Source organism: Catharus ustulatus, chromosome 5 (assembly GCF_009819885.2).
Source record: "Catharus ustulatus isolate bCatUst1 chromosome 5, bCatUst1.pri.v2, whole genome shotgun sequence".
Classification (NCBI taxonomy): Eukaryota; Metazoa; Chordata; class Aves; order Passeriformes; family Turdidae; genus Catharus; species Catharus ustulatus.
The window spans coordinates 65,161,331-65,179,959 of NC_046225.1; the positions used below are offsets into that span (position 1 = coordinate 65,161,331).

The 18,629-nt window shown below is 41.3% G+C and overlaps 1 protein-coding gene across 15 annotated transcripts in view; it reads right to left on the bottom strand.

Moving 5' to 3' along the window:
* The window catches only part of ABLIM2 (actin binding LIM protein family member 2), a 128,265-nt gene that overhangs the window by 97,565 nt on the left and 12,071 nt on the right, over positions 1 to 18,629 (bottom strand). The window contains exon 1 of one of the 15 annotated variants that reach the window (XM_033061244.1): positions 2,649 to 2,769. The exons of 13 other annotated variants lie outside the window; for them this stretch is intronic. In XM_033061244.1, coding sequence (XP_032917135.1) covers positions 2,649 to 2,664 — 16 coding nt within the window. In that variant the 5' untranslated portion in view covers positions 2,665 to 2,769. Of the gene's footprint in view, positions 1 to 2,648; positions 2,770 to 18,629 lie in introns of those variants that run through there. One more of the 15 variants, XM_033061235.1, reaches the window with a different exon arrangement.

An 18,629-nucleotide genomic window follows, 5' to 3' on the forward strand; every position in this document is an offset into this window, starting at 1 on the left:
AGAAATTTTATTCCTAATATTTGCAACCCCTCAATTGCCTCTTAATGCAGGGAAAGCAGCAATTCCTCACCAAGGAAGGATAGTGCAGAACCAGAGCCTAAAGGCAACAATGAAAGGAAAAATAAAGGGCCTGGGGGGTGGGGGACACAGTCCCTGTCCTTTTTGTGGGTTGTTCTGGGGTTTTTTTTATTGTGTGCTGGAGGTTGGGTTGGCCTTTCATTACAGGCTCATACAAATACAGCACCACTGGCCTGCAACAGCAACCCTCCATCAGCAGAAAAGGTGCAACGATTTTCTTTAGCAGCTATCAGCACTACAGGCTCCTCTACAAACACACAACCTTTTGCTTTATGAGATGAAAACATATTTTTGGGAGGAAAAAAATATTAGACATCAATATTTAAAACTATAATTACCAGCTGTTTAGTTCATAATAATGTTCAGCTTTTTCAACAAAGGCAAAGGGCACATTCCAACTCTGAATCAAAACCACACAGCACTGGTAAGGGATATTATTCTGCATGAAGGAATTACCAGCAAATTATCTTTGTGTTGACACTGAAACCTTTAATCTCTATAGCTAGAGGTAGTTACTGAAAATCAAAATAAACAAATATGAGACCCAAATGCCATTTACTCACTAAGAATTTGAGAAACACGACAGAATTATTGATTGCTGACATGCTGTATCAAGTGATCTGTGGAGGGTGAGGCTCACAGCAGCCCAGAGGGGAATTAAATTTGCAATCTTCCTGGAGCAGGATTAAAGGAGACGCACACAAGTACTGCTGGAATTAGAGATTGGACTTTAAGTTGTTGTTTTAACAAACCCTTGTTGTGTCAACCGAGTCAAAACACTCAGAGCTGAATTAAAAAACATCCAGATGAAAACAAAGGAATGAAGCATTTAAGTGCCTCTAAATATCCCAGCACTCTAGAGCTGGCCCCTTCTCTCTCTGTCTTGTGTCTGGGTTTGAAATCCAGTGACAAGGAGCTGTGCTGATGTGAGGATAACACAGAAATACATAATACAGTAATACATGCAGTGATCAGAGAACTACATGGGTGACAGCTGTACCTTTAATTTAGGTAAGATTTATTTATTTTTCCTTAGAACCAGGGGTTCATTATGAAGCCTTGCAGGGGCCTGAGACCCCACAGAAAAGATGAAGAAATGAGTAATTGTGAAGTGGGAGCTCCACAAGCTCTTCCCATCCATCCTGCCAACCCCACTCTGCAGTGGGGAAGAGCAATTGCCTGGCCCCAGCCCTGCCTAGGGAGTGGATGTGTTAGATGTTCTGGAACAGAATATTAAATAACTGGTGGTGACCTGGTTTATCCTACTTCTCAATTAGCACCTGGTGATAAATGACTTTACAAATGTGTTTCCCTGCTTTATGGTTCATTCTCACTATAATGCCCTGTTCTTCTGTATGTCCCACGAGAAACCACATCAGGAGGATAAAGGGAAAGAAGTTTTGCTGTCAATGTCTGTATGGTCCCTCAAGCCCCCAGCTGGCCACACAGGGCTGAAGTGTCTCCAAGCCAGCACACAAACTCACTGCCTTTCCCAAAAGTGCTTTTCTGCACCAAGAGGGTCCGGGCACCCCCCAGAAGTGCTCACTGCTTTTTCCAAGACCTCTGCAGTGGTTCCTACAGCAAATCACTGTAACTTCTGTCTTTAGTTCCTGTATTATAAGAGAAAATATTTACCAAATTCAATAAATTGCTTCATCAATAGGTCTTAGTTAAATTATTTCACATTGTCCAAAAATGCAAAGTAAAATGCTTCAAGAACTGTGCTCCTTTTTGAAATGTATACCTGCTTCTACTACATATAAGCAGCCACTCCTACAGTGCCTTTCCAAAGTATGCCTTTTCCAGCACTTCCTACTCATCATCATCAAACCAGAAATCCACAGCTGATACAGGGCACACAGGCACACAGCACAACTGAGGTGACCTCTGCTTTTACTGCCAATTACAGAGTTTATGGGACCAGAGGCAAAAGAGAGGTGTTATCCAGCAGGATGTGAATAAACCACTCACAAGAGGTGCAACAGCCCAAGTATTCACACAAGAGTTCCAAATCTCACCACATGCTCTGTGCGAAATTCACATCACATAAGCAAATCTAGCACAAGCTAACCTCCTGCCCTCATCATTATAATAAAATATTTACCAAATTCAAACAGAGTTCATGAAAAACTCTGCTGAGTTGGAGTAACTGCTACTGCAGCATTGCAAAGGCTATTTTTGTACAGGTTTAGCTAGATTGCAATGAGATATAATATAGAAACAACACTCCAAATATCTGCATAAAGAAATAGGGGCTTTTTTCCCATTATAGTCTAATACAAACTCTGAAGTCAATTTCAATTTAAAAAAATGAGGAAAGTTTTCAAATTGAGCTGTCAGCTAACTACCACAATCATTATCACTTCCGAATCATCATTCACATAATTAAAAGAACACAAAGCATAATTTACAATAAATGTTTAACCATCTTTCCCCACTGCTGTGTTTCCACATAAACACAGAGTTGTTACTCTCATGACAGCATCAGTGATTTAGTTACCACAGCCCCAGATGAGAAACAATTCATTTCAGGTCCAGGCTGACCAAAACGTGGAGTCATCACACGGTACCTGTATCCTCAGGCATTCCTGCATGAACTCCTGACACAGGGGGTTCTCCCAGGAGCTGTGCTGTGGTGGGGAGCAGGATCTGCAGCGTGTGCTGCCCGTGCCACCAGAGCCACCAGTGCCACCCAACACAGCAGGGTCAGATGACTCCTGCAGCACCCCCGCACAGGCGGGAGCAGAGCCAACCTCGCCGTCACCACCGGTAAAAATAGCGTCCTACAGGAGCCCAAATGCTGGCACGTCCATGGGCTGGCACCCCACAGGGACCCACAGCCACCGGATGCAGGATGTGCCACCAAGGGTTGTCTCTGCACCAGGTGACACCACAGCCACTTCAGGGTGGCACTGGGCACCTGGGGACAAAGGCTGAAAGAACTAAAACCTGCAAACTCCCTGTCATAAATTAGAAATGCAGGCTGAGGCAGCAGGCAGACCCCTCTAGACATGCCCCAAACACAGGGTCCTTTTCCCTGGTGCAGGAGGGACAGATCTGATGTCAGAAGGAGATGATGTAAGCAGTGAGATGCTCTCACTGTGCGATACCTGGCAGCCAAAAATCTCTCCCCTGACTGCTCATATGGAGTTGGAATGTGTATCACTGGAATAACACTGATGTGTTGAGCTATTTAAAGCACTACATGGGAACAGAACGAGCATTTCTATAAGGACTCTGACTTCAGAAATCTATATGGTGAGTACACCACTGCCCTGGGCCATGCCAGACGTGTTCTATAACTTTAAATAGCCCTCAGCTGACATGGCCTGAGACCTAGAGCACAGATCTGAAGATCCCAGGCTCTCTACACTGAATCAAAACTATGAACTACTGAATTTTAAAATATCTTCTATTTGCATTATTTGCAGCCTTTTGACATTAAACTCTTATGTCAGATTTTTATTTTGTTCAATATTGTTGTGCTGCCTGCATGAAGCCAAATCCATCCTCACACTCTTTTGGATCACCATCAGCCACCCTGGCTGAGCTCTCCAGATATTTGCAGGATTTGGCCTACTTAGGTTTTCCCAGCGGCTACTTCAGCTTGGCAGAAACACAAAAGGCACTTTGCTAAATGGCAACACTCTGAAGGCACGTAAATTAATAGGCAGGAAAAGTGAAAGGGCTTTCACTCTAACACAGTCTTGCCAGGCTTCCAAGGCTAAACACTTGGTAACTTGCATTTTAACGCTGTATGATCACAATGCAATCCCACAGAGCACTGATTTGTATTTACAGTCTGAGGTGTGATCCCTGAGCTGCCCCTGCAGTCTCACCCCTTGGCTACAGCAAAGGAGAAATCACACCCGAGGAGCTCAGAGGGTTTTCGTGGTGTCACCAAGAAACTCCACTCATGAGCTTCAGGGGCACAAAGCACGAGGTCACTGCACTTCACCGGCACGATGGGCTGACCCAGGGAGTGTGACAAGGGACAGAGCGGCAGCAGCACAGCCAAGAGACCAGAGACCTGCTGCAAATGATCCAGAAAACCATGTAGCTTTCACCTGATTTCTTGAACCAACACAGACCAAACACCTGCAACTCCACTGTTTTAATAACAGCACACTGCCCTTACTACAGAAAAGGACAGGACACGTGGCTCCTCTTAAAATCTCAGGTGAGGTCCTGGTAGCCACAGCAGTGCTCTCACCCATCCCGTTTCAGGTTTGCTTTTTCCAAGGTTACATTACCCAGGTCAGTGCTGTCACCAACATCTTTGCAGACAGCAACCAGACAGCAATGAATTTAGGACACTCTGAAAAGATTAGTTAGCTGCAAAATCTTTATAACCTGTGGTACCATGAGTTATAAAGGGCATTTAAAAAATATTTCAGACCAGTTCCTAATTTTCCTGTACTCATTGCACTCTTCCCCAGGAACATCAGTAGTAACTGGATTGGTTATAGTTTTAGTTTTAGGTAGTTCCTGCAAGGAACAAGGGATTAGACTTGATGATCCTCGTGGGTCCCTTCCAGTTTGAGATGTTCCAATAGTTCTATGTTCTATGACTCCAGGGAGGTGACAGTATAGTTCAACTCCATTCCTGTTCCTCCTGCACTTCATTAGGCCAGTTTCAAGCTTTTCCCACAGTCTGTCTCTGAAAATGTTTTGGAACAAATATATTATTAAATGTAGAATAACGTAGAGTTTGATCTTCACTATAAAATATGGAAGTCTTTTCCAACTAATTTTTTTTTTTTTAATATCAGAATTATAACATCATCTGAGATTCAGGGACTTTGCAATATTCAACAGATACGTACCTGTTAGCTTGCAGCAACTCTTACGTTGCTTGGGATTGGCACATTGGTTTAAATTTTAGGTTGCCTGGTGTGGAGTCAGGAACTGGACTCAACAATCCTCATGGGTCCCTTCCAACACAGGAGCCTTTAAGATTTTATAAAACTATGTCCCTGGACTCTAAATCATTCATCCAGTTTCTACTCAATTGTATAGATGTCTGTTTAATAGCAAATGGGGACCATAGAGTCCAGTCTCAATACTGATTAAGATTCTAATTTTTCATAAATAATCTCTAATTAATGAATTTTACTTTGAAAATGCTGCAAAATACCATCATATTTCAGATAATTCCTCAGTACATTTTAAGATGTATTTTCTTCTAAGTTGTTAAAACTAGTTGCAGTGCTGCTTCATCTTATTTTTGCTTTTGGTAGTTTTGAGCTGCATTAGTGATAATTTGGACTTTCTACTGGGGATAATATGGTCACAAACAACGAGAGGCACTGCTCTCTTCTGTGATGGCACAGACAGGATCCCAGGGAGTGCCTGAAGCTGTGTCAGAGGAGGTTTAGGTTGGACATCAGGAAAAGGTTCTTCACCCAGGGGGTGGTTGGGCACTGAACAACTCCCCAGCAAAGAAGTCACAGCACCAAACCTGACAGAGTTCAAGAGTTTGGACAATGCTCTTGGGCACATGGTGTGAGTTCTGGGGATGGTGCTGTGAAGGGCTAAGATCTGGAACCCTGAGGATCCTTGTGTGTGCTTTCCATCTCTATTATAATAAAAAATGCAATAAAATTTAATATACCTCTATATATAATGATACAGATTTTGGTAATATTTTATCACTAGTACAAAAAAAATTAAGTAATAGATGTTTCCTTTCAGCTATCACAATGTATTAACTGAACTGATGTATTCCTAGCAGCAGTGTCTGAAGTTGGAACAACTGCTGAATGGGCCATGTCCCCAAGCATTCATGACAGAAACAAAAAAGGATAAACCCATGGCAGAAGTGAAAATGAGCAGGAAAATGGTCAATGAGTTGGGTAAATTGTGCCTCTACAACTAAACTCATGTTTTCAAACTTTCTGCTCAGCCTCTTGCATGAATCCCATTTCTGCTGGGACTTGCAAAACCACCCAACTCTGCCCTCAGTGAGCTGCTGCCTGCCACCAAAACCTGTCCTGCTCAGATTTAAACTTGGGTTTAAACTTCTGGCTCTCAAACCTCCACCCTCAAGTCCATGCATGAGACAACACTTCTCATTAACTGCACAGCAATGAGCCACGTGCACGGTCATCTTTACCTGAAACACAAACAAGCAGGTCAGAGACAGTGGCTCTTGTACAAGGCACTGAAGTTCACAACCTGCCTTAGAGGGAGCTTGGACTAGATGAACTCCAGAGGTCCCTTCCAACCTCAATCACTCAGTGATTCTGTGAATCCTGCATATTTATGAAGCAGGAAAAATCAGGCTGGGGATGCACTCTGAGCTCTGGCAGAGAGCAGGCAGCTGTGTTTGCTCCAGAGGTAACTGGGTCATGAGTCCCACTCTGCTCCTTGCTATCTCTTGGGAATAAAGAGCTTCCTTCAGCCCTGAAATCCATGATGACAGCCCTTGACTGCTGGCCAGCAAGTTGGATAAATGAAAGCAGAACTTCTCCCACTCCTAGTTCCTTTTTCCAAGGGGACCTCTCTATGGCAGACCTAGATCCAGACCAAAGCTGGCATTAGCCTCCTGTGCTCCCCCAGCTGGAATGAAAGCACCATCCAAGATTCTTCAGAAAACTGGGCACCCAAAATAGTGAGAAGGAACCAAACATAAACCCTACAAAGCCTTCAGCAGAGATTTTATAATGGGAAACAGCAGTGTATCAAACCCAAAAATAGGGTGCAAAAATGCTTAAAAACCTGAAAAAACCAAACCTTGCCCCAAATAATGAGGTGAGAGCACGTCCAGAATGCAGTCTGCAAAGTGACCGGGTCAGAGGACAAAAGGATAAGGTCTGGTTAGCAGCAGAGAGACAATGAGAGCCACAGCCATGGTGCTGCAGGTCACACACCTTCAGGAATGAATCTGCCACACAGGGACTCTGCTGGCCTTAGGAAACTCATGGGGATTGCCAGTAAAATGGAGAGCTCAGGTAAGGAAAGATCTGCTCAAGCAGAGGTCATAGGCTACAATTCAGCTCAGAGAAAACCTGTCATGTAATAAGGATAAGGCAAGCAATTAACAAAAGGTATTCATTTCTAAAAGGTCAGGCACTACAAGGGACTTTTCACAGAAAGGACCTCAGAAAGCAAGAGGGAAACTGTACACCCAGTGGTGAGCTGGGATAATGGGATGCATTGTATTAAGGGAAGGCATCCTGGCTGCAGCAGAAAAAGTACTGTAACAAGAACCACCCAGGAAAAAACTAGAGTCCAAGCCCAGTATTTTATAGGAGGGAAATCAAAGCAGAACGAGGCAATAAACATCAGTTGGTGTGGCCAAAAATTGCATGGTAGGCATGAGAGTTAGAAAAACTCATTTGTGTATTTGAATACAGGAAGATTTAAATTACAATGTGAATTTGGCATTTAGGGGATCATGAGTGGTGCAAGAAAGATGACAGGCACTGAAAAGATGCCAAGAAAATTTTGGGTATTTCTTTTGGGACTAAATGAATGCAAGGAGAAGGTTTTTAAGGGAGGATTCTTCTGTGTGGGCTGATGCTACATGCACACAAAGAGAGAAAGAGATTACTAAATTTTAATTTATCATTGCTTTATATATAAAATTACCATTTACATTGTCTGGATTTTTAATCAATGGAAATTTAAAGTGTTCAAATAGAGAGTAAACAGATGTATTGCCTAAAGAATTAGACAGACTTAAAGGACCTTCATTGCATTGTACTCTTCTGAAAAGCCACACAGACATTGCCATAATTCTGCAATCACCAGCTACCTATTATACAAAATTAACAAATGATGATGTGGGTTGGGTGCTATCAGAAAAAAGATTCAATCTAATGTGTTTTAATTAGAATAAATAAATTCAACTTTTAAAGTTTCTTACAAAGACAAATATTAAGAAATGCACACACCCCACCCCCATCATCCCCCCCAAAATGGGACATTTTGAGAGTTAAGAGGCCTGGGTCTATGTCTAAGAGAACTCATGTACCTGAAATGCCACACACAAAAGTCCAAAGCTGCAAGGTTGGAAACTCCTCCTCAACACACCCAAAGGCAGGGCAAGCAGATTTTTCACTTCCCAGTTTCCAGCTGTCCATGGCTGATGTGGGAAAGCACCTTTGGCTTCCACACGCAGTGGGAGCAGCTGTGTGTCCTTGGTGAGTGTGGGTACTGAGTGCTTTACCCAGTGTCACCCAGCAGATCTGAGAAGTTTCCATTTGAAGAGTTAGTTGTTTTCCAAGAAACAACTCTGTGACCATAGAGACCTTTCTGAATCCTTGTCACATTCACACGCATCCCGCAAGCCTGGGATGCCATTCCACAAACCCTGCAGCTCAGTCCGGCTGTGGTGATGGCACAACCAGGACAGTTTAGAGATGGCCCTGCAGAGACCACCCTGTGCAAAAAGCTGACTAACATCTTCAGACTGGGGCCACCTGAACAAGTGGCAAGGTGAGTTTTACACCAGTAGATCCAGTAGAGAACCATGGGTGCAAATTCCTCTTCCTCAGAGGCTCAAGCAGCTGCAAGTCCCACCCTGGTGTTTGCACAGATAGCTCTGCTCGGGTTTGCAAAGGAGAGAGACACTGAAAAATCATATTTAGGATCTGCACTCCAAATCCCAAGTGAAAAGCCCTGAAGAAGAAATCTGCCCCAGGGGGCAGTGGGGATTTCAGACCCATCCTCATCTGCAGCACTGTGTCCTGCACACACACACAGCTCCCAGAGCTTTAATCCTTGCCTTCAGCCCACAGTGACCATGCCAGAGAACATTTTTCTGCCTGCTTTCCAAATCCCATTCTCTGTGAAGGGATGTAGCTGCAAAGCAGCAGGTCAGATCCAAATCCTACTTAAATACATTCATTTTGATTGATAATCACCAAGGAATTTGTCAACAATGTGGAGTGCTGTTTTGAAAGTAAAAAAGAAGCCATAATTGGAAATTTGATGCTGTTACACTTAACCCTGTTCCTACTAAAGTCCACAAGTAAAACCATTATTGATCTGGGTGGAAGACTTTCATCAGCATTCATTTCTTACTTCTGTCAGGTTTTGATCTTAGCAGTTGGCTCATCACAACCAGAAAGTTCAGCCTTTCTCCTGCTTGCCTGAGGTTACAATTTCTCATCATCTGAAATGCAATTGTCTCTGAGCTCACTTTAATACCAAGAAACAAAAGCAGATTTTTTTTTATTTTTGGAGCGTGTCTAAATTAATGGATATTCTTTATAGTCAATTCTATTGTAAGCAGCTCCAAAATCTTAAGAATCAACTTTAAGAAAATCACTGGACTCTATATCTGTTACTGTTCTGCACTCCCTGGCTGCCTGATGATCACTTCTAGCACCTCCACCAGTTACCCAAACCATATTTCTGCCAGTCTCCTCATCTTTAGGGCATTTTTCTTTGAGAGCTCTGACCCAACACCAGAAGCTGTCACTGTGGTGCTGTTTCCTGCCCCAGGTCTGTGGCACCTGCTGGGTGCACCCCTGCTCTGCATCACTCTTCACACTGGCATCTGCTCCATCTGTATCCTCAAATGGGGGAGGGGGACAAGCACATTCCCTGGCTTGGAAACGAGCACATGTTTGCCACTGGGGAAAAACAGTGTAGAAGGAATTTCCATGGCTCATTTATCTTTCCATTCCTTGGTACAAACAGAGTAATAATAACAACAATGATGTCTGTTTGGTACAGCAACACCAAAAAGTAGAAGCAAGATAAAATAATATTAGAAAGCAGCAGTTCATTTTGCTAGCCAAGTTGCAATGTATCATCCCCAATCATTAATTAATATAATTTATTAAGTGTTTAGGTTTTTTTAATGTCTAAAATAATTAATTTGAAATATAAAATTGAACTCCTGCTTTTATTTGCTCTGTTAAATTTGGCATTAGAAAATTTGGCATTGGATTAGCTCTTGTTTTATTGCAATCATACAGTTAATTCAAATATACATAGATATCGATGTTACTGAAGTTCTGGTGCTAAAGTCACACTATCTCAAACAGTGCACATTAGCTATCTTTGGTGAATTTGTCACAGTGTAAAAATTTCTTCTTAGATTTAGTTACACCCATACAAATATAATTCTGCTTCATTCCCATCAGACACACCAGCACGTTGCCTCCCTTTTCACATTCAGGCTACACAGTTTCTGCAAGCAATTATTCCTTGACACTGCATTCATAGCAGAAATGTGTTATATTCACACAAACATGACCCCAGAGCCTCAGCTACAGTGAAGTAGCTTGCACAGTTCTGCAACAGTTCTATTACCATTCTATTACAACATACTTTTAGACCAAGTTTTGAGTTGTTTAATTTGCAAACCACCACCTCATTCAAACAGCAAATGAGTTTTAGCTCAAAATAAATATTTTGTTCTGAAGCTTTATATTCACCTTTTACAGTCAGAAGGGGAAGCAGCAACATCAACTAATAAAATCATGTCTTATTTATAAAACGAAAGATATTGTACAGCATTTCCCCCAGGTAACGTACAGAAATGCAATTCAGTGAAGGACAGATGAAAATCCAATGCCAAATTCCACAGTAACCTCTCTCCCCTGATTTCAACAGGGTTGAAATATGAAGTATCTTTACTGTGTCGAGTGAACAGTAGTGCTCACAGGAGATCCTGAAGCACACTATTCCCCACCCAGTCTCTGAATCTGGTTAACTCCTCACATTCTACACAAAACATACAATTGATCTAAAACTGTAGCCAAGGCCTGGTGAACACCAAGAACCTTCATTTCCCTGTCTCAAGAGAAGCCTTTATCTCTGTCCCTAACAGAGAAAAGCCGAGCAAGTCACTGCAACGTGGAGCTTGACAGCCCCCTGGCAGATGTAGGTCACTCCTCCTCCTCACAAGGGCAAGGAAACCAGGAGTTTCATCCGGCTGCAAGCTGCTCCAATTGCCAATAATCCCAGCAATTGGAGTCTTTAATAACAGTCCCTAAGACGGCAGTGACGCAGGATGCTGTCCCTTGACCTACATGCTGCCAAAGTGAGACCTGGGCTCTTGGGCCATCACAGACACAGCTGTCCAAGTGCCACGACACACTCCAGCACGTCCCCTTCTTGCTGTCTGCCCAGCTCTGAGGCTCTTTGCACCCACAGTCCTCCCACCCTGAGCACTCCAGGCTCCCTCCCTACCCACAGCTGATGGTCACTGACACGAGGGTTTGGTCTTTGCACTGACGGCTGCTCTTCGGGCAGTTGGCCTGTGTAGAAGCAGGATAAATGGTGCACAGCCAAACCTGGAGGACCATGGGATGCAGGGATGTGTCCAGACACAGCCAGCGAGGAGCCCAATGCAGCCCCACCAAACTCACACACAGTTTAAGAACAGAGAACAAGCTATGGCCATGAGGTGCTGGGCTCCTCCAGAGCAGGACAATACCCAACAGCCAATCTATTTGCAACCAGGTCCATTTGCTTCTAATTTAGCTCTATTTTCCCACAAATGCTCCTCCCTGACTCCTTAACATCTCCTTTTCCCAACTTCAATCCTTCTCCTGGGCACACAGTTTCTCCAAACATTCCTCCCACCACGGCTGGAGGAGGTGTCTCCCTTACTGTCCCCCAGGGCTGCGACACCTGGGAGCTCTGTTCACCCTTCCCCACTGCTGACCATGTACCAAACGAGCATCAGAGCACAGAAAAATAAGTTTTAATGAAAAAAGAACCCCAACTTTAGTTTAATGCAACACATTAACGAACAAGAAATCCATGCTACCACAGCACATTTCCACTGTTTATTTCCAAAACAGAAGATAAACAAAGATAAATGTCCTCCCAGTCCAAATACTCCTGAAGTAAATGATGACTCAGATGGTAACTATCACATCCCACTTCTCTCTATCACATGGAGTGACAGTCTTGCTCTCAATGAATTAAAGAAGGACAGTTCTGATTTGTAACGAATGAAATCAACATTCTCTCCTGTATGACTTGTTTTTCTGTACTGCTAAGCACTATCATGATCTGACCTTAAAACTTCTTCATTTTAATAGTGTTTCTGAAGAAATGGGCCTGAATTTCAAAAAGTTATTTTGCTTTTCGAGGTGCTTTCTTAAAAAATAGATGTGATTGCAGCACTGAGAGAGGTACCAAAGTAAAACAGAGTCTAATAAAGTTACACTGATCAAGCTGGAAGCAGTGAGTATTAATTTCATATTCAAAGCACGATATGCAATTCCATGAAAAGACTGATGGGTTCCACAGGGTATGAAAAATTATATGATACAATTGAATTATCTCAGCAATACAATTTCTTACATAAGAGCTAGGAAAAGCAAATAGTAAGGGCTAAAGTGTTAAATAAGCAGAGAACTAGGAACAATTCCTTAATGCAATCCAATCCTTACCTCTGTAGTAATTTTAGCTACAACTGTCATTGGGGCTGTGGAAAATGTGACATCTTGAGGAAATGCTTCTCTCTGTGACAACCACCTAGCTCACCCAACCAGTGAGACCTTGGGTGCCGAAAGCAGAAAACTGAATTAGCCACCATGACTGGCAGAAATCCTCAATTTGACCTAGCTTGCAGACTCATTCACTCTGACAACATTTTTCATACTGTCAATCACAAATCAGTCCCAGGTCTTGAAGTGCCTCTGTTAGTAACATTTGCTGTATCACCAAGCATTAGAAATTCTGCTATCTCAATTTTAGGTCCTCTTCCAACGCTGAGCTGAAACAGAGTTGAAAACTCTGGTCTGAATTTCAGTCTGGCACAGAACAGAGACTTCCACTTGTGCTCCAAGCCATACAAGTCTGATGCTCCCCCTCATGTCACAGGTTCCCTGACAGGTTTGAATGCCTTGCACTGCACCACTGAGCTGACAACAACAATGCTTTCAGGCACCTTCCTATTTCCACAGCACTCTGAGCAAGACTGACACGGCATCTTTTCCAGTGGCACCTGTAATCCTCAAAGGAACAAGTTTTCAGTTCTTCCCTCTATGTAAACATGAGCTTTATACAAAGAGAGAGATCAGGTAACAATTCAGCCTTCCATTGTTTGCTGCAGTTTCCTGAAATTCTACTGCCAATAGCAATGCAAATTTTGTCAGAAGAGTTAGTAATTCCCAAACAAAATCACTCAGTGAGAACACTGCATATGAAACAATGTGCAAATGAATTTTATTCAAAGATGTAATATTTAATGGTTTAAGCATTTCTCTTGGGCCAAAATTAACAATGCGGGGTATTGCATAATAAAAATGAAATATCTTTAATCTCTAGTTTTAAAAGTAGGCACTGGAAGAAGAAATTCTCTTCCTGATTATTTTCAAAATGTTACAAACTCTTACTTCCAGATGCTGATTACACAAGTTCAGGATATAGTCAAATATTAAATAAATTTTGCAAATTTTAATGTATCATATGTACTCATATCAAAACTTTACAGACTAAGTGAAAAACAAAGGAAGAAGAAAAACAAAGAACAAAACTGCATCTTTTAGGAGAAGATGTGCAAATCAATAGAAAATCCCTGCATGCAAATACCTGGGAACTGCCAGCCAACACAGATGTGGTACTGAGGAAAACACAAACCACCAACTACAATTTGCAATAGTAGAGCAACAACAGGTTCTCTAGAGTGAAGAAATAGCAGGAGGTCTCTGCCTGATTTTGGGTCCTGCTATCCACACAAAATAGCCTTTCTTCATATTATTTTCTTGAGAAAATATAATTTTGCAAGGAATACCTGCTGTCAAGTCTTCCTCTTAATCAAAATAATAAAAAGTGCCCCAAGGACTACCTGACCATTTGGAAAAAAAAATGAGTAATACTGTGTCATTCTACAGTTCACATCTAAAAATATAGGATTTCTTTAATAAATACTTTTTGTCAAGATAACGTCATGGAGGTTTTCTATATCTAATACAATAATATTCTCTTGATATATAAATACATCACTAACACAAGGCCATTCAGTATGGCTCTTCAGAAAGCAGTAGAATCCCTGCACCTCTAGTTCAAGAATATTTTTTACTGCACTTCACAATTCGCTTCTTTTAAATCTCTATTTAACTTTCTTCCCAAATGCAGGTCAAATCTGCCACCTAACTCCTGCCTTCAGCCCCATCACTGACAGTCTGCTAGGGTGATTATATCCATACAGGTGTAATCAACACTTATTACAAATTGATTAGGTTAATTTCCGCTGTGAGTTCCACTTAGCATCAGGTAAGGGTACAGGAAAATTGCTGGAAGTCATCTCTTTGTGCTCCAGACAGCAGCCTAGGTGTCCAGCTACAGAGCACTATATCAGCAGTCCCCAAAGGTGCTCCAGCAGACTGACTGATCTCCCACTTCCACATTTGGTCTGTTAATAATTACCAGAAATTAGAAAAAGACAGAAAATAATCTCATCATTATCACTCTGAAACCTAGTGAGATGGAGTTTTCCATTTATTTTTTATGTTCTCTTTTCAATCTGTAAGATCACATTCGTACAAAGATAGAATTATAACAATCACTTTAAAGTTTATTATTCTACTCACACAGTAATATTTAATTTTATTTAAAGTACTAATCCAAAACCTTTCAAACACACTCAGACCTACTCAAAAGTCTTAATACTTATATGCTAAACCTCAACTTTGACACATATCAATCCATTTATTGGTTGTATGATTAGGTATGGACATAATTAGAAAATTTAATAAGTTTGCTTTTTTAAACTTGAAATTGCTCTCTCTTTACATACAAGCTCCTTTTTCTCAGTATGTTTTGCTATCATTTTACAGTTTTATACTACTGAGATTATACCTCTCCAATCTCAAAATTTCTTCCATATTTTACATTTACTCAAAAAGAAAATAGTAGTCCCAAGATTCAACTTTAAATCAAGACTATTTCAAAATTGGCCTAGCTGTACTAACAACATATTAAATTATAATGACAAGCTGTATACTCTGCTGTGCAGCAAATCCACAGACTATTAGAAATTTATTCTCAGGTCAGCTGTACAAGAGATTAGATCTTTTAATTATCTGTCGCAGAATGGGAGTTAGGAGCCTTGAATCCATTCAGCTGTTCAGTTTGTGACCTCTAGAAATAAATCTGACCTCCTCCAAAGCCCATGTAAGCACCACACACACTCTGAGGTATAGCTATGGATTTAAAGGCACCATCTACAGTAATTTCACGACTATAAGGCGCACCCTTTTGACTAAAATTTTCCCCCAAACCCAGAAGCACGCCTTATAGTCCGGTGCGCCTTATGGTCGTGAAATTACTGTAACTGGTGTAACCCTGTGCTTCAGAATAACTGAGCTTCCACTGGAAATGTACGTGAGCCTGTGTTTTTTTGGAAGCACTGCACAGGAGTCCCAGAAGCATTGTCTTGCTGTCCTGCTTTAGCTTTAAATGCAATTTCAATCACGCCAAAGTCAAATTTAGCACTCCCACGCGCTAAATTTAGAACCAGAATAATTTTGGTTGGAAGGCATCTCTGGAGGTCATTCAGTCCAGCCTCCTCCTCAGCACAGATCCCACCAGATCAGGTTGCCCAGGGCCTCGTGGTGTCCAAATCTCAAACCTCCAAGGATGTAAGGCTGCCACTTTCCCTGCTCCAATGCTTTATGATCTTCTCAGGAATTTTGTTTCCTCTTGTACCTAACCAGCCCTTGCCATGCTGGAAGTTGCCAGGAGCTGACTCCTGTCCTCTTGCCATGCACCTGTGAGCAGAGCCTGGGTCCATATTCTCTCCAGCCCAGCAGTGGGACATGAAGACACTGATGTTCCCCAGCCTCCCAAAGGAGCCTGGCTCCTGCACAGACTCCTTGTACCTCCAGCCTTTGCCCATCCAGGCTGTCCACAGTCCAGCTCCACTTCTTCCCCGTGCCAGCACCCTGGCACGACAGCAAAGCACATCTCTGAAATCCTTCTCTAACATGAACACCATCACAAGCAAGTGAGGACACAAATTTAAAGCAGGGTGATTAAAATTAGCTTTCCAAACCCATATTGTGTATCATTTGAAAGCTGACCCAGTGCTCAGTGCTGCTGAACGCCTTTAACTCCCAGCATCCTGCCCATCCAGGTTTTTTATCATATATCATTTGTAACAAACCAAAACTCTTCTGGAACTGCCATTAGGGAACTTGGAATGCCCTGAGGGGGGTGTCAATATTTCTCATCTGAACATGTAGCTTTAGACCACTGCATTCTAAAATAATAGCAACTAATATTACACTCATGTTTAAATGGCTGAATAAATGCCTTTCTTTTAGATATAAATGTCATAATTAATCTATTGTCCCACAGTGTTATCAGTCACAACAAATAAGTAGATTTGCAGCAGCCTAACCCAAGGGCTAACCCTACAAACTAAATATTAGATACACAGTGACCTTGGCGACCCCACCATCAAAAATTCACAGTAGGAGAACAGTCAAACAGTTTTTAGATCTATGCACAGACCAAACATACAAAGAAACCAAGGCAGCTAACAAAGTTACACATTCAACACTGCAAGTTACCTTAGAAGTAGAGCTTTTGTTGAGACAATAAATAGCAATCCCCACCTAACAATATATCCTCAGGATCACAGGCATTACTGCACAGGTATCCAGTTTCCAGCCTCCACACCCTGCCCAGGTTCCTTGCAATTTAAAGAACAGGCAATGTGATTAACACTGCTAATCTGGTTGCACTGTGAATTTTGGCTGACTCTTCCATATGGGAGCTCTGGGAGTTTTGACTGCAATATAAGAAGCATTGTTAAGTCTCAAACTTCTATCACAGCTTTGAAATACTTGTTGTTTTAAATTAAGTACCATCCCTCAGAGATATGTGACTGTGCAGCAATCTGTTCTTCAGTTTTTTATTAGATTAATTTGATTCTAGTTGTCATAGTTGCAGAAAAAGGTTAAAAGTTTTTAACATTCTAGAAAGTCTTCTCATCCCTTTTCAGTATGAACAACATAAAAAAATGCAAATGGTAAAAAAAGAGGCTCCAATTTCTTTTCCAACTTATGATTATGGATGGAACTGCTTGTGATTTTTCCCTTAATGTTCTTGTGCATGTACATGGTCTAATTTATAGATCTCAGGGATATGCACAAGGTTTTGGTTTCTCTCTTGTATACTCTCTAGTAAATCGATGATACTATAGTATTTTTTTTAATACAAAAGATATGTATTTATTTATTTTAAGTCCTAGAGATACACCATAATACCTTGCTTTGTAGAAAGAACACCAACCACACGAGTTTTGATCTGAGGTGACTTTCCCAGGGTGTTGGGAAGAGCTCCACTCACCAGTATAGCCCCAAGGAAGGAAAAAAAATTCAGGAAAAAGAAGACATAAAATACTCCCCCAGCAAGTGATACTCCTCTTGGAAGCAGCAGAAATGGTCTCTTTGTTCCACTCACCAATCTTATGGTTGTGGTGGGGAAAATAGGGCAGAGGCAACAATGGCCACAGCTGAACATCCAAACCAAGGCAGGGGCCAAAAGCATCTCACCAATGTGGCTGGTACCAAGGGATCCAGAACTGGCCCCAGTCCATCACCTGGAGCAAATCCTGAGCTGCTGGATCCATCTGTGTATCTTTTGCTATAATACTTTGTTTTCCAGCCCGTAGGCAACTGACAGAGCAGATGTCACTGAAATGACTTAACGTATTAAGCTGCTATTTGTTTAATTCTGATGTGGAAAATGTGTCACACTCTAAATAGTTTAGTATGTTAATGTACCACTGCAGCAACCTACAGCAATCTTTAATCATTTCATTTTAGACTTATTTGCTTATTTTACTTTCAATCATAATTAAAATCTGTTTTCTTACTTCCTTTTAAGTGTACTTACTCTTAACTTCACCTCCAGTTTCCTCAAGCTGAGTAAACAGAACTATTATCACAAATTAACATTTAACGTCCTAGGATACTTTATCTACAATTTATTTGCATTAAATTATGTAAGACAGATGCAGATAAGACTTCAAGTATAACATATTCCATTAACAATCTGCAGCACAATAACTCATAAATGAAGGGACTCTGAGGGTTTAACTTTAAGGAATAACTGATTAACTTCTGTGTCTGCACAAGAAATCTGACCAAAGCTATATTTGCAATGGGTCTCCGAGTAACAGTATTAAAATCTGAAATCTAAATATTCTTATTTGAATCAAACTTTTTCAAGAAATATTCTTCAGAATTTTAATTCTAAGGTAAGAGCAGATTTTAATAACTACAGAATGAAGTTTTATTTCCTATAAAAATACATAGTTCCTTGTGTTTCAGTGGGATTATACATGACAGTACAGTCAGTCTTGAACCTGAAGATTATAAATCTTAAAAACTTTTAAGAAATCCATTTTAGAATAATTTTTAAAACATTATGATGAGCAGTACAAATGAGGAATTCCAGGCTGTAAAGATGAAAGCTGCACATTTCAAACTGAAGGAGCAATATGGAACCTACTGAACTTTTCTGTGCATTCACAAGAGATGCTGCAGAGCCTTATTAGCCTAACAAACTCTAAGCATGTATTAGTAAAAATAATCCTCTTGCATGTAGCTGCAGTCCTTTGA